This window comes from Pelophylax lessonae (assembly GCF_965119305.1).
Source record: "Pelophylax lessonae genome assembly, chromosome: 1".
Classification (NCBI taxonomy): domain Eukaryota; kingdom Metazoa; phylum Chordata; class Amphibia; order Anura; family Ranidae; genus Pelophylax; species Pelophylax lessonae.
In genome coordinates, this window is record NC_138768.1 from 734969225 (window position 1) to 734985520 (window position 16296).

The 16296-nt window shown below is 42.0% G+C and overlaps 1 protein-coding gene across 2 annotated transcripts in view; it reads left to right on the forward strand.

The window, feature by feature from the left end:
• Positions 1-13374, forward strand: part of LONRF1 (LON peptidase N-terminal domain and ring finger 1) — a gene marked incomplete at its 5' end in the record, with an annotated part of 29082 nt that extends 15708 nt beyond the window's left edge. For both annotated transcript variants that reach the window (XM_082264956.1, XM_082264957.1), the window contains 8 exons: positions 498-741; positions 1914-2004; positions 2138-2252; positions 2371-2492; positions 3279-3437; positions 8552-8714; positions 9258-9407; positions 13059-13374. In XM_082264956.1, coding sequence (XP_082121082.1) covers positions 498-741; positions 1914-2004; positions 2138-2252; positions 2371-2492; positions 3279-3437; positions 8552-8714; positions 9258-9407; positions 13059-13217 — 1203 coding nt within the window. In that variant the 3' untranslated portion in view covers positions 13218-13374. The remainder of the gene's footprint in view (positions 1-497; positions 742-1913; positions 2005-2137; positions 2253-2370; positions 2493-3278; positions 3438-8551; positions 8715-9257; positions 9408-13058) is intronic.
• Positions 13375-16296: the final 2922 nt, after the last annotated feature.

The window sequence follows — 16296 nt, forward strand, 5'->3', positions numbered from 1 at the left end:
TCTTTTTCTTTTCTTTTCTTCTTCTTTTTTAATTTTATTTTAAGAGCATTCGTTTTGATTTATCTAATCGTTAGTGGGGTCAAATCGCTGTTTTGTTTTCGAACACAGTGATGGGAAAATTCCAAGGAGCAGAATAGAAAACTTCTTGGGCATTTTTTTTTTCTTCATTCAGGCCACTGTTGAAACAAAAAAGAAAAAACGAACTCATGTATGGGATACTTAAGTCCACAGAAGCTTATAGCACCAATGGCTCCCTCCAGCTGACGATTGCTGGATTCTGTGCTGTACACTGCCTGTGGAGGGCACAGGGAGCACGCTCTACTACCCTGAGGCCCTAGGGGTGGGAAGGGTGCATTATGTTTTGGCACAGATAATAAATAATGTATTGGATGATGTTGCACTGCTTGACATTTCTCAGTTCATTTAAAAAAAAAAATAAAAATGGCGTTGAATACTGCTTTTAAGTGAAGGACTTATTCTATTTTCTGTTCTTTCAGGATGAGGGAACAGAAAGATCAGTGAAGGGCACCAGTACATCCAGTAGCAGTTTACACCGTGCACAGTCTGTGCATACCCTGTACTATGATGAAACTGCCAGCGAAGATGGCTTAAAAAGGGTGTCTTCAGAGCCTTTCCTATCCAGCAAGGAGAATAGCATATTACTTAAAAGAAAGTTCTCTCTTTCTGAGCAAGACACAAATGTGTGCGAAGATGGTCCAAAGAAGTACATAAAGCAGGGAGGTAAGAACCTGGATATCCAAACAAGACCATTAATGCAGTTCAGAAAAGTTGCTGTAGGGGCCCTTTCACACTGAGTTTTTTTTTTTTTTTTTGGTGCGCTTTTCAAAACGCAGCTCCCCGTTGAAATTGAATGGCAAACCTGTCAAAAACGCACCATGGTCACATTTATGAGTCACATGTGCATGATGGAAGTCAGGCAACCAGTACAATGAGATTCAGTATGGGCTTCTATTATTACATGGTCGCAGTACTGTGCTGTACAGTAGAGCCCAGTTGGCTTTCTCTGCTGGCCCTTCCTCTGCTTGGAGCTGCTGTTACGTGATTACAGAAAACTGATATCAACGTTTTAAATTTGTGTTTGTTTTCTTTCCCTGGAGTTCACCTTTTAAAGGATAAGTTCATCTTTTGTAACATGTTACACCTATATTCAGGGTGTACCATGTTATACATGTACCAGGCCCACCATTTTGGCAGTAAGCCATGAGCCCCCCCACCGTGTTCTGTGAATGAATCCACTTCAGCTACCAATGTCCTTTGTAAGCTGTTGGCTTGTAGTTCTCATGTTCTGCAAAGAAAAGTGTGAATTTTTTTTTTTTTTTTTTAGGGGAACTTCTCCTTTTTAAAGACCACTTCTAAAGTCACGTGACATTAAAGCGGTAGTATCTCGAGTACAAACCCCCCCCACCCCCCAATGGCATAATGCTAGTATGCATCACATACTAGCACATTATGAAATACCTTAGCACGAAGCCCCCATACAGTTGCCCAGACACAGAAAAGGAGCTCTCCCGTTCCCTCGGTGTCTCTTCCAGGTTCGGCGGCTTCTGCGCTGTGAGTGGCCTGAGCCGTGATGTTACTCCTGCCCGTGCGCGCAGGAATTCACTTTCCAGCAAGGAGCTCTGAAGTTCTCGGACCTTCAGAGTGCATGCGCCGCTGGTGTCAGCGGCTGCATGCAGGGTGAATATCTCCTAAACCTTGCAGGTTTAGGAGTTATTAATTTTTACCTACAGGTAAGCCTTATTATAAGGTAAGGCTTACCTGTAGGTAAAAGTTAAAAAGCGGAGTATACTACCTCTTTAACTGTACAGCGATGCTGTATTTAAAAAAAAAAAAAAAAATGCATTTTACAAATATAGTTTTACAAAAACATTTTTTTTTTCCCCTCCCTCTAGAAATGTCTGATGCAGCCATTTCATTAGCTGACAACACTATCCTAAATGCCTTGATTGATGGAAGTGATTTTGAATGCTCCCTTTGTATGAGGTTAGTAACATACAGATTTCTTTATCTTGCACAAGGAATACAGAGACACAATGTTAGACAACTCCAATTTTGTCTCTGCACCAATTGATTATTGCATGTATTGACATGGGTATATTTTACAATGTTCTTTCAGGTTGTTTTATGAACCGGTTACTACGCCTTGTGGACATTCTTTCTGTAAAAAGTGTTTGGAGCGCTGCCTGGATCACACGCCTCAATGTCCCTTATGTAAACAGAGCTTGACAGAGGTGAGAGATATGAGACGGTTTGTTTCATTTCAGGAAATAAAGTAGTTCTGTATTATGGTATAAATAATGTAGTCCTGTCAAGTGATGGTGTGAAGAATGATCTATTTTTATTTTTTAGTATCTAGCATGTAGAAGCTACAATGTAACCTACTTGCTGGAAGGATTAATCAAGCAGTATCTTCCTGAACAGCTGTCGGAGAGAAAAAAAATCCATGAAGAAGAAACACTTGAACTATCAAAGTAAATATCTTATGCTATATTTTAAACCATGTGCTGTTTGTATATTTGTCTGAGGAGGCCATGAGACGTAAGGGGGGAATCAGATTGCCCTCAACATGTGGCTCTGCCATTTCCTTAAGGCTAAGTTCACATGTAGGCGTTTTGGGGCGTTTCTCTGCTTTAGGATCAGCACAAACGCCCAACAAATCAAATCCTATTCATTTCAATGGCCCCTGTTCACATCTGAGCGTTTTGACATTTTTTAGGCAAAACGACCAACACTCAAAAGTACATGAGCTTCTTTTTGGGCAGATTACAGGCATTTTATTTTTTTCAATTGGTCACTTGTCAACCTTAAAACGCTCATAAAAACGCCTGTAAATGGCAACGCCAAGATGTGAACTTAGCCTGAATAAAAGTGAATACTTGGCTCTGTTATGATTGCAGTGGGGTCTAGACTGATGAGGGAAGACAAAACTAGGTTGAAGCAAGTCACTATGTACTGAATTTTTGTAGGGGTTAACAGTTACTGGAACAGGTTTTCTGCCTGGTTGCCCACCCCACAGAACAGCTAGTAGGTATGCTTGTCCCATAGCTGAGAAGTACTCCTGGGATTTGGGAATTAGTCCTAGGTGTTTGGTTTTTTAACATGGGTTAAAGTATTTGCCACCCCATTTCTTTTAGAACTTGTTATTATTTTGATTACCAAGCAGTTTTGTTTATGCATTGGTGCAGTTTTATAGCTTTTGGCCTGTTTAACAAATGTTAATGTTTCAATAAACTTCATTTTCTCTTTCTCCCTTTTAGTTTGACTAAAAATGTGCCTATGTTTGTATGCACAATGGCATATCCTACTGTGCCTTGCCCACTGCATGTTTTTGAACCTCGGTATCGGCTAATGATTCGAAGGTGTATGGAAACTGGTACAAGGCAGTTCGGAATGTGCATCAGTGATCCAGAAAAAGGGTACGTGGCTTTAGTTAGAAATGATATTGCCGTACATAAAATGTGAATACCTCTAAACTTGTATGAAGGCAGAAAATACATTCAATACATTGAACTAAATTTTAATTGTTCTACAAATGTTAGTTTTTTTTTTTTTTTTAATCTAGTGTCTGAACCTAAACTGAGTGGAAAAGTGACAGGCTCACTTTATTGAGGGCACCATAGGCAGGCTGTATGCTCAATACCCATATTCCCCTGTTGCTCTGAGCCATTGTAGGGTCTCTAAGAAATAGCTGGTTCTTCTGGTTGTGAGAACGTGTGCACTCTACCACCTCTGGTATTATCCAGTGCTATATGCCTGAACAGCCAGGCCTGAGCACTTTTTTTTTTTTTTTTTTTTTTTTTTTTTTATGCATAGGCAGACTGGTGCTAGCTAAGTCTTTTGTCTTTTTCAGCTTTCAGAAAGTTTGCTTCATTGACATGCTTTGTTAGTAGGAACAGGTAGTAAAGCCTGGCTATGGATCTTATTAAAAAAGTTAATACAGATTAATGGTATTTAAATTTTGAGGGGTAATTGTTTTGTGCAGATGTGGTTTCTCAGTCTTTTTGGTAATTGCTTCTCTAGTGGCCAACAATGATCCATTATTGAAAGGATATAAAAACAGCGCTAGCATCAAATAAACATATGAAATATACAAAAAAGTCCAAATAAGTTGAAGTAATCAATATTAAGTGCTCTTGTGCTCCAATCTTAAAGTGAGTGCTGAAGTGCTCCACATAAGTAATTCCGTGATGTAACACACACCCCCTTTTTGTGTCCCTCCTTATCAGAATCATTGGACCTCCAGCTTTTCAGTCTGGGAGTCAAACAGGCTTGGTTAAAAATAGGACTGATGGGTCACAAGGAACGGATCAAGGACTCCCAGTAGCCTCTTAGATGTGCAGAACAAAGAGAAGAAGCCAATAGTGAAGTACCGTAGGGTTGCAGTTTAATTGCGCAATAAAAATAATAAAACAGCAGGTGAATAACAATATGCTTCTGCGAATGCCGTAACCACCATGCATTCCATGGCAACTGTGGTTGGGTTGGTCTGAAGGGGCATAGTCCACTGTGATGGGCTAAGTTTGGGTCCTAGGTCTGTTGACCGGATCCTGCTGCAAGATTGGGGAGTGTCACTGTAGTAGTTGGGTCCTTTTTAAGAGAGGGTTGCTGTTAGGCCGCCTGTGTTTCCTGTCGGTCTCCCCTTTATTCTGGGGTTTTCCATACTAATTTTCTTTTTAGGGTGCCACTGCTGTGATTGCAGCAGGCATGTATGGGGGTATGCATGTGCGGGAGGAAGAGAAAAGGCTTCATGAAGGTGAAGTCGGCAGCCATCTTGGTAAAGAAAACCAGCATCCTATGAGCTCTCAAGTCTTTCCGCCTACTGGTATGGTGGCAGCAGCAGTGAAGAGGTGCAAGCTGAAGAGGCACAGGGAAGGCTTCTCCATGCCAAGCTGTGAGAACACCACTGGAGCAGGGCACTGGCAACTGAGTGGGATGGCCTGGTGGACACAGTCCGAATTAGTTTTCAGCAGGCTGGGAGGATGTCTTCCAGAAAGTGAGGAGGGGGTTGCATGTGCGCCATCGAGTCCCGAGGACTCTGAACGTAGTCTGGTTGATTTTGTCTCCTGAGAAGCGAGGTGCGCCTGAGCCATTACATTTATCTGGTATTGTGGCAACTGCAGGGGCATCAACTTTGACTTATGTCACAAAGGCAGCCTTGGCTTGTTTTGGAGAGAAATATCTGGTATGCTCGCTTCCATAGGGCAGGGCAGCAAGAAACTGGAGCAATCCCCTTCACCAGTCTTCTCTCTGGTAATGGAGGAGGAATGGGAACACAGACGAGCAGGAAGTGGGGGTGGAACATTAAGAGGTCAGTAAGTTGATTCCACCTCTGCGGAATCCGACACTGAGGAAATCCATTGGTTGCCTGTCTCTTGGGCTGAGAGGAAGTTAGTGCATTCCCTCACTGAGCTGGTTCAGGTTGATTTCAATTTGCCACCTGGTCGTGTCTTTTGTCTAATGCTGGCTGTACACTATACCAAAAATAGCTCAAGCTCATTTTTGAACAACAAGCACTCGGCCGTGAGAGCAGACTATTGTGCCATCATGTAATGACCAAATTTTGTGGCCTATTCATTAAGGGTGAAAAAACCTTCCGGTCCAGAACCGGTTAACATGGTTGTGAAGGCTAAAGGTTTTTTACCTTCATGCTTTCTATGCATGAAGGTAAAAAACCTTCAGGGTGCATCTCCCCCTTAGCCTGATCTCGATCCAGTGATGTGCACGAGAGTCTCGTTTTTTGTCCTAAGGATGCAGAGAGTCGGCTCGGGAGTGAGCATGCATGCCACAAGGAGACCCAAGAAGAGGATTGAGGCTGCTTTGTGCAAAATCACTGCACAGAGCAGGTATGACATGTTTTGTTGTGTGGGGTTGAGCCTGTAGAGCAGGGATATGCAAACTGTGGCCCTCCCAGATGTTGCAGAACTAAAAGTCCCATGAGGCATAGCAAGACTGACTGCCACAAATGACACTCAAAGGCAGAAGCATAATGGACTTGTAGTTTTGCAATAGCTGGAGGGCCACAGTTTGCATATCCCTGCTGTAGAGCGTTACACCAGCAGATCTCTGGTGCCATGCAGGTCTCCAGCATATCTGCTTGGGTAAGCGGATACAATCTGACGGGAAGCATGAATGAACTGCCACAGTCCTGTGGTAGTTTATTGAAAACTTGCAACAGCTAGTGGGGAGGGAGAGGAACCCCACTAGCTGTCACAGCTGGCATCAGGGAGGTGCAGGGGCCGGTCTGTTAGTAACAGGTTACACCCTGAATGTACAGTGCCTTGTATTTACCCCCTTGCCATTTTTCGAGTTTTGTTGCCTCACAACCTGGAATTAACATGTATTATTTGTGGATTTGCATCACTAGATTTACAAAACATGCCCACAACTTTGAAGATGTGGGTTTTTTTTTTTGTTTTTTTTTTTATTGTGAAGCAAAATAACAGAAAAAGTCAATGTGCATAACTATTCACCCCCCCCCCCTAAAGTCAGTACTATGTAGAGCCACCTTTGCAATCACAGCTCCAAGTTGCTTTGGATAAGTCTTTGAGCTTGCCACATCTTGCAACTGTGATTTTTGCCCATTCCTCCTTGCAAAACTGCTCCAGCTCCTTCAAGTTGTATGGTTTGCGCTTGTGAATAGCAATCTTTAAGTCTGACCACAGATTTTCTATTGGATTGACTAGGCCATTCCAACACATATACATGTTTCCCCTTAAACAACTCAGGTGTTGCTTTAGCAGTGTGTTTGGGGATCATTGTCCTGCTGGAAGGTGAACCTCCGTCCTAGCCTCAAATCATGCACAAATTGGTACAGGTTTTGCTCAAGCATAGCCCTGTATTTAGCACCATCCATCTTTCCCTCAACTCTGACCAGTTTCCCAGTCCCAGGTGCTGAAAAATATCCCCACAGCATGATGCTGCCACCACCATGTTTCACTGTGGGGGATGGTGTTCTTTGGGTGATTTGATGTGTTTGGTTTGTGCCATACATTTTGGGGAGTCTCCCACATGCCTTTTCGCAAACTCAAAATGTGCCATTTTGTGTTTTTTGCTGAAGTAATGGCTTTCTTCTGGCCACTCTACCATAAAGCCCAACTCTATGGAGCGTACAGCTTATTGTCCTTCGTACAGATACTCCAGTATCTGCTGTGGAACTCTGCAACTCCTCCAGGGTTACCTTAGGTCTCTAATTAATGCCCTCCTTGCCCGGTCTGAGTTTTGGTGGGCAGCCGTCTCTCTTGGCAGGTTTGCTGTTGTGCCATGTTCTTTCCATTTGGTTATGATAAATTTGATGGTGGTCCTGGGGCTCATCAAAAATTGGGTTATAAAAAAAAAAAAAAAAAAAATCCAAACCCTGACTTGTACTTCTCAACAAAATTGTCCCTTAAGCCCCGTACACACGCACAGATCGTCGTCATACAAATGTTCGTCTTTTCTCCCCGGGATGTCGGTGTCTGTTGAAAAGTGCAAAGACAGCACAAGGACAGCACAAGAATTTTGTCCGCAGACTTCAGCTGAATGCAGAAGTGATGTCATGTAATGGTTAACTTTCCCTGTGTTTTTTATTTTCTGAGCATGCCCAGTCTTGCAAATCTGCGGTCTGTCGGCTGATTTCTGTACTGACAGGCGAACAATCGTCCGTTCTGGTGTCCGCAGACAAAAATTTTCATGTTTGCAAGAAAGACTCTTGTCCGCGGATTGTGTGCAGACAGCTGTCGGAGGCACAATACTAACACGCGTACAATCGGCAGATCTTTCGTCCGCCGACGTTTGTATGACGACGATCTGTGCGTGTGTACGGGGCTTTACTTGTTTGGAGAGTTCTTGGTCCTTATGGCAGTGTTTGGTTACTGGTGCCTCTTGCTTAGGTGTTGCAGCCTCTGGCACCTTTCAAAAAAGGTGTGTATATGTAATGACAGATCATGTGACACTTAGATTGCACACAGGTGGACATCATTTCACTAATTATGTGACTTCTGAAGGTAGTTAGTTGCACCAGAGCTTTTTATGGGCTTCATAACAAAGGGGGTGAATACATACACACATGCCAATTTTCTGCTTTCTATTTCTAAAGTTTTATGTACTGTATATATTTTTCTCATTTCGCTTTACCTACGTAGACTATTGTGTTCTGATCCATCACATAAAATTCAGATTAATTAACAAAACATTGAACTTAAGGCTGTAATGTAACACAATAGGTAAAAATGTCAAGGGGGGTGAAAACTTTTGCAAGGCACTGTAGATGTAACCTGTTACGAAAGGTGATCTTATCCTTTTTAAAGCCAACCATTTTAACTAACTGGCAGTTGGGTCTATCCACCTCATGTGCTATTTGGATTTATGCCCATTGACAATTTGTAGCTGTAATTGTTTTTCATTTTCTTGCAGTTTTGTTTTGTTAAATTTTGTAAGGATTTGTTAATTTCAAGAGCTGTATATTTAAATGACCAGTTTGTCAGTCTTTATATATTAAAAAAAAAACCTCTCTGCATTTTCTGAACTAAATTTTGTCTTTTTTAACATTTAGTTTTGCAGACTATGGTTGCATGCTGCAGATCCGTAATGTCCATTTCTTACCTGACGGACGTTCTGTAGTTGACGCTATTGGTGGAAAGAGATTTCGAGTTTTAAAAAGAGGAATGCGAGATGGTTATTGCACTGCAGACATTGATTATCTAATCGACATTCAGGTACTTTTTAAACAGCAGTTTTATTATTTAATATTCAGGATTTATATAGCGCCAACGGTTTGCGCAGCGCTTTATGATATGAGGTGTTTTCACTGTAATCTCAGTAAGAACTGTTAGTTTAAATGTGATTTCCCCCCCCCCCCCCCAGACAAACTGCTCTTCAAGGCCACTGACTGTTCTGAGGCTACCACAAGTGGGGAGTTTGCAAAGATTATGCTTCAAAGGATTTTGATTGCTGTGCAGCAGACAGTGCCAGTGTTCAACGCCCTTATTAAAGCTGAACTCCAGGTATGATAATGGCATGCTTGTGTTGATTCAGCTTGAACCAATGAAAGTATCCATTATTTCATACCTACGGGACCACTGTGGAAGCTGTCAGCCAAATGGCTGTTCCATTGCACATTGACTGTTGCTCACTTGGCATTGGACATGGTATAGAGAACTATAGTAGTTTGATAGTAATTCATTACTTTGGTAACCTGATGTATTATATAATGCTGTCTACTGTATTGTATTAATGGGTTTTATTTGTGGGTAATTCAGGTTGGTGTGGAGGAAGTCCAGCAGCTTCAGGAGCTCCATAACGCGGTCTACACTCAGGCCTGTCGCTGGTTCCAGAATCTGAGATACAGGTTCCGGAGCCAGATCCTGCATCACTTTGGCTCCATGCCGGAGAGGGAAGACCATATACAGGTTTGTCTTTGACTTGAATTTCCCACACTATAGTCTAAGCAGCCTTCTTGACAGATGATGGCACTTTACTTTGGGCCAGGTAGACCAAGTTGCATTAAAAGGGATATTGTATAGCCAATCTGCAGTAAAGGCGCCATTTTTATGACTATACAGGCTGCTTCATACAAGGAAGTATATGCAATAGATAAAAGGCATACTCTGCCAGAGAACCTAGGGAGTAGTGATAAAGATATTAGTGTCAGCCATGCAGAATCATGACTTCAGTTTCCCAAATTACTCCCCCCCCCCCCCCCTCTGTGGACATGGCTAGGAATAAATTTAGCCTGTATCCACTTTTTTCTTTGTCATGCAAGCAGATTTTTTACATATTCACTTAAAGTCTGCTACAGTTACTATGCTTCATAGATACTTGTACATTCTATGGCATGTTCGTTTTTTTTTTTTTTTTCTTGTTTTGGGCTGCGGTAAGGAAGGGTTGCAACCGCTGTCAAGTTATACTGATATCCATGGCTCCATTTCCCCCCCCCCCCCCTCCCTCATGTTTTAGAATGAGTGAGGGGATATCTGAAGTGGTGAGAAGGATATTTGCCTACTCTACCTTGTGTTTAGAGATTTATCCTCACTTCCTGTCCGACACCACTGTTGGCAGAACAGGCAGCAAAAAAGCAGCGTCTCTTTAATAGAGTCCCAGATATCTATGACCCTCAACAGTGGGTTCTATCCCTTCCTCTCTTTTGAGAATTCCAAAGGAATGAGAGAGGCTCTGGAGAATTCCTGAAGGTGAGCATGCCAGGAGTAACGAGGGAGCTAGAGAGCAGGAGGTCTTGGGAGGAGCAAAGAGTACGGTTTGATTGGTATTTTGAGACCAGGTTAGTGATATAGCTGGAAGCTGAGTTGTGGATGGCTTTGTATGTTGGTATTTTAAATTGGCTGCCACTCGCCCAACAAATTCAATAGAGGGATTGGCCAAGAAGGGTAGCAGACATTGAATGGTTTGTATAATGTGGATGAGTCTGGCAGCAGCATTCATAATGGACTGAAGGGAGGATAGCCTTACATAGTTAACATAGTTGGTCAGGTTGAAAAAAGACAAAAGTCCATCTGGTTCAACCACAAAAAAAAAAATAAAAAAAAAAACCAGTATTGAAAACCCAACCATACGATCCTATACCTGCAGTTGTTCAGAGGAAGGCAAAAAAAAACAGCAAAGCATGATCTAATTTGCTACAGCTGGGGAAAAAATATTCCTTCCTGATCCCCCGAGAGGCAATCGGATATTACCTGGATCAACTTTACCTTAAAAAAAAAAAAAAAAAGTAGTACCCACTTACTGTATATTAAGTACACCCAGGAAAGAATCCAGGCCTTTTTTAAAGTAATCTAGTGATCTGGCCAGAACCACCTCTGGAGGGAGTCTATTCCACATTTTCACAACTCTTATGGTGAAGAAACCTTTCCGTATTTGGAGATGAAATCTGTTTTCCTCTAGACGTAGAGTACCCCTTGTCCTCTGTGTTGACCTTAAGTGAATAACTCAACACCAAGTTCACTATATGGACCCCTTATGTATTTATACATGTTGATCATATCCCCCCTTAATCTCCTCTTAAGAGAATAAATTCAGTTCCTCTAATCTTTTCTCATAGCTGAGCTCCTCCATGCCTCTTATCAGTTTGGTTGCCCTTCTCTGCACTTTCTCCAGTTCCCTAATATCCTTTTTAAGAACTGGTGCCCAAAACTGAACTGCATATTCCAGATGAGGTCTTACTAATGATTTGTACAGGGGCAAAATTATATCTCTCTCTCTCTGGAGTCCATGCCTCTGTTAATACAAGAAAGGACTTTGCTTGCTTTGGAAACCGCTGCTTGGCATTGCATGCTATTATTAAGCTTATGATCTACCAGAACACCCAGATCCTTCTCTGCTATGGATTCCCCCAGTTCTACTCCACCTAGTATGTATGATGCATGCATATTCTTATCCCCCAAGTGCATAACTCTTACATTTTATCAACATTAAACCTCATTTGCCACATATTGCCCAATAAAACAGTGCATTGAGATCTGCTTGTAAGTTGGAGACATCCTGTAAGGAAGTTATTCCACTGCAAAGCTTGGTGTCATCTGCAAAGACTGAAATGGTACTTTTAATCCCAGACCCTATATCATTTATGAAGATATTAAAAAGTAAGGGTCCCAGCACTAAACCTTGGGGTACACCACTGATAACCCTAGACCATTCAGAGTAAGAATCATTAACCACTACTCTCTGAATTCTATCTTTTAGCCAATTTTCTATCCAATTACAAACCGATCTTTCCAAGCCAGTAGACTTTACCTTGGATTTTACCCGTGTGTGGGGACCTGTCTCAAACCCTTTTGCAAAATCCAAGTATACTACATCCACAGCCACCCCTCTGTCCCAAGGTTTTACTTGCCTCCTCATAAAAAGTCTATTTAAAAGTAAGCCATTGAGGGGGGAGTGGACTAGGAGCTTTGTGGTGTCATTGCTTAGGAAGGGGGGGCATATTTTGGAGATGTTGAGGCGGTAAGCTTTGGACAGTAATTGGATGTGGAGCCGAAGAGTCCAGGATAACACCTAGCACCCTCTGGCATGTGGAAATGGGTTGATGGTTGTGTCATTGCTCTTGACAGAGCAGTCAGGGGAAGAGGCTCGTGGGGAAAGAAATATTATCGGCTCTGTTTTCGTTAGTTTGAGGAAGTGATGGGATATCCAGACAGATATGTCAGTAAATTAGTGATGCGTGATGAGATTGTTGTGAGTTGAGGGGTAGAAAGAAAGTGAGATTTGGGTGTCATCAGCATAGAAGTGATATTGAAAGCCATGGGAGGCTATCAGCTGACCCAGGTAGGCGGTGTAGATTGAGAATAGGAGAGGTCCAAGAACAGAACCATTCAACTGGTTTCCAGAAAATAACTGTCCATTTCTGTGCTGTAGATTGACTCCAGTATGCATGCTGCGGAGTGGCACTCAGGGACAGAAAGCGTACCCAAGGATGCAAGTTGTGTACATTTACAAAAATATGATCTCTCCACTGTACCCATCTGTATTGGTCATGTGATGTTCAAACTGCAAAGTTTGTGGTGGAAATACAGAATATAGCAAAATTTGGGGAAAAATATTTACCAGCCATTAAAGCTGAATTCTGGGATAAGCGCATGTCTAAATAAAAGAGGCATATGTATACAGACATGTGCAGTAATCCAGTGTGAACCGCTGCCCCTGTGCAAAATCCCAATGAAGATCTGTTACTGCTGCTCTCCCTCTTTGCAGGGTAACTGCTTTTATCAGCCCCTCTTGTAGTTTCTGCAGGCAGCCTGTAGTGGGCAGAGGCTGCTTCCAGGACTCTGCTCTCTTAGAACAGCACAGTGTTGTTACCACTAATAAGATAATGTCTAGGTTGGCAAAGGCATTTAAAATGGTGCACACTTTTTTTTTTTTTTTTTTCTTCCAATTTTTATTATTGAATTGAGAATGTTTTAATAGGCTTCTGTGCCCAGAGTTAGGATTTAAATTATGCTACAAATACTATTATACAATACCAATAAAGGTTTTTATTACAATGAAAGCTTGTAATTTGTTACAATGAAAGCTTGTAATGAAGTTCTTTTTCTATGTTACATTTTCAGGTAGCTCCAAATGGACCAGCCTGGTGTTGGTGGCTTCTAGCTGTATTGCCTGTGGATCCCCGATATCAGCTCTCAGTTCTGTCCATGAGCTCACTACAGGATCGTCTCCTGAAAATCCAGCACATATTGACTTATTTTTCCAGAGACCAATCCAAATGACTAACCGCCTGGAGCTTCCTGAAAACTTACCCAGCCCTGACTGTGATCACAGCTGCAGTTTTTGCTGTCTTTGCACATTTGACATTTGCTTGAGCAAATTGGACTATTGTGGATCTCCACCAGATGGAACTATATCTTGTAAATAAGAAAAGTGTGGGGGCAAAAAAAAACTGTCTTCTTCTTTTGGTTACAAAACTTGTATTGCACTATGTATAAAGGTTTTTTATTTTTAAATATGTAAATTAACTTAGTTTATTTTCAATTGATGATACTTCCAAGTGTCTCGTTTTTTGCTGCTTTCAGTCCATGATATTGTGAATGGAGATTCTTCATTACCTGGCTGTGTTTCTGATTTTATCTATGCAGTATTTGTGTCTTAGCTTGTTTGTTCACATCTCTTAAAGGATGTTTGCACATATTTGTGATTTTACATTTATGTGTCAATATTAAAAGAAAAAAGTATCTTAAAGCAGAGTTCACCCATTTTGACATGTTCCTATGATTGCAATGCCCACCTGCAGTACAGTCTGAAATGAAAGCTTTTTTTTTTATTTATTTGAATGTATGTAGGCAGCCCTTCTGGCCCTGGCTAGGTGATGATGTTGTCATTAGGCGATTCCCAGGGAATCTTGGGATATCTGCATCATTTATTTCAGGAGTCTTTGGGAAGCTTACTAGCTGAACGTTTGACAGGTTGACACAACAGGGTGGGAATTTCTGCCGATGCCACCATTACTATGGCAACCTATCATTAACCACTTGCCTACCGGGCACTTTCACCCCCCTTCCTGCCCAGGCCAATTTTCAGCTTTCAGTGCTCTCACGCTTTGAATGACAATTGCGCGGTCATGCTACACTGTACCCAAATGAAATTTTTATCATTTTTTTCACACAAATAGAGCTTTCTTTTGGTGGTATTCCTCTCGTGTTTTTTTTTTCTTACAAAAAAAAAGACAAAATTTTGAAGAAATTTTTTTTTCCTATTTTCTGCGAGTAAATTTTGAAAATAAATTTTTTTTTTCTCCTTTACTGATGAGGTGGCACTAATATGTCGCACTGAGAGGTGGCACTGAGGCGGCACTGATGGACATTGACGGGCAGCACCATCAGTGCCCACACTCAGTACCCATAGTGCTGCCAGTCGTGCTCATCAGTGCCTAGATGAGCAGGCACTGACTGGCAGTCTATGGGCACTTATTGTATTTTATTTACCTCTATTGTAATCAGGGCACTGGTGATCAGTGCCCTGATTACATTCCTCTGTGTCCCCCAACGGCTGATCGGCCCTGCTCCTTCCTCACACGCAGTCTCTGTGTGAGGAAGGAGAGCTGGCGATGAGAGATGATCTCATATGTTTACATATGAGATTATCTCTCATTGCATGGGCCGATCACGTGGTAAAGGGCCGCTGTGACTGGCCATTTACCACGATCTGTGATTGGCTGTGTCCAAGGGACACGGCCGACACAGATTTTCCCCGATGCGCGCTCGAGGGGAGCCTGTCACTGGGAGGCTGTATAAAGACGGCCTCCTGGAAATTAGAGCCTGCGCTGTAGCCGTGCTTCGGCTATAGCGCGGGCTGGAAATAGTTAACGTGCGCTATGCCATTACTGTACAGGTGCGAGATTGGGTGGTGCCTGCTGCACTGAATCCTGGAAATAGGAGTGGGGCTGCAGATGCCTACATCAACGATGGCCACTGCATGCCGGGCTCATTTAAGTAATTAAAGATTTAGAACTCTCTAGCACAAGAGGATGCTTATAAAAAAGAAACCCTGTGATTCGGATTACTCCTACTATATAAATTTGATTTTTATAAGGGGAAAAAAATAAATTCTTAGATGAGCTCTGTTTTAATGGGTTGGTCTTCTAATAATAAATATGTGAAATATTTTCCTAGTTTACTTTTTAGTTAGACCTTTTGTGTTGGTTTACACTAAGTTGTAATTATGGGATGTTTTTTTACACATAATATAACTAGGTTGATTTCTACTCCTCAGATGGAACTGCACTAAGTGATTGTTTATCAGGCTTGAGCCTGTATTTCAGATTTTGTCAATTTTTTAATGGGCACTAGCAATATAGCTGACCTAAAATGTAAGGCTTTAGACATCCAGAGACCCGATTTACTGGTCTCCTCTGAATTGTTTCATAAAGCAATCAGACTAAAGGACTCTTTCCATGTCCCCTGCTATGTGTTGTGTTAAGGCAGCCCATTCATTTTGAATGTACAGAAAAGGATTTTTTTTTTTTTTTTCTGTATTTGCGTGCTGTATACCATTGTAGATGACCCAAGAGTGCCATGTAGTGCGTGAAGCCAGCCTATGGCTTTTTGTACACTGGCATCTATTGTGATGCTTCCACAATTCTGTAAGAAATCGATTGGAAACTGAAATGTATGATGCTGTTACTGGATTATTTTTCGAACAAGACTACAAAAAAAAAAAAAAAAAAAATCAATCATTGGCACACTATTAGCTGAATGCAGAGGGCTTGAGCAATCGATATAAAAATGCAATGGTAAAACTGAGTCTCTGGGGTAAGCTCCTGGCTTTGGACGGTTGCAGGCTCAGGATAGAGCTAGAACAGACTGCAGAAAGGGTAGAGCAGCACCATGTAAGTGCAGCAATAGGGTATGTTCATTCCAAACAGATAAATAAAACTCACAGGATAAGATGTCAGCGCATGTATCTGGATATATAAAGTGTTAATCTGCGCTGGGGGAGGATGGACTGCGGTATGATGTGGAATGCCTCTTGTCACGGTTGCACGGGTGGTTCCCAACGCTTCCTGGGACACGGGTACACTCTAGAGAAGCTGGCCGACGTCACATCCAGATGGCAGGTGGAGCTGGGCGGTGTGTGCATTTGGAGCATGCGTGCTCCATCAGGCAATCCCTGATGGGTACATTATAATCTTGGCCAGTCCCTGCCGAACCGAGATTCGTCTATGGCTGGCCTAAGTTGCAGTTTTTGTTTACATTGTTTTGGAGGTCCTTTTTTAAAAAGTACATCATGAATGAAATATAGGAGCTGCAACACTGACCTGTTTATGATGGTGTATGTTTTGGGACTCCCAGC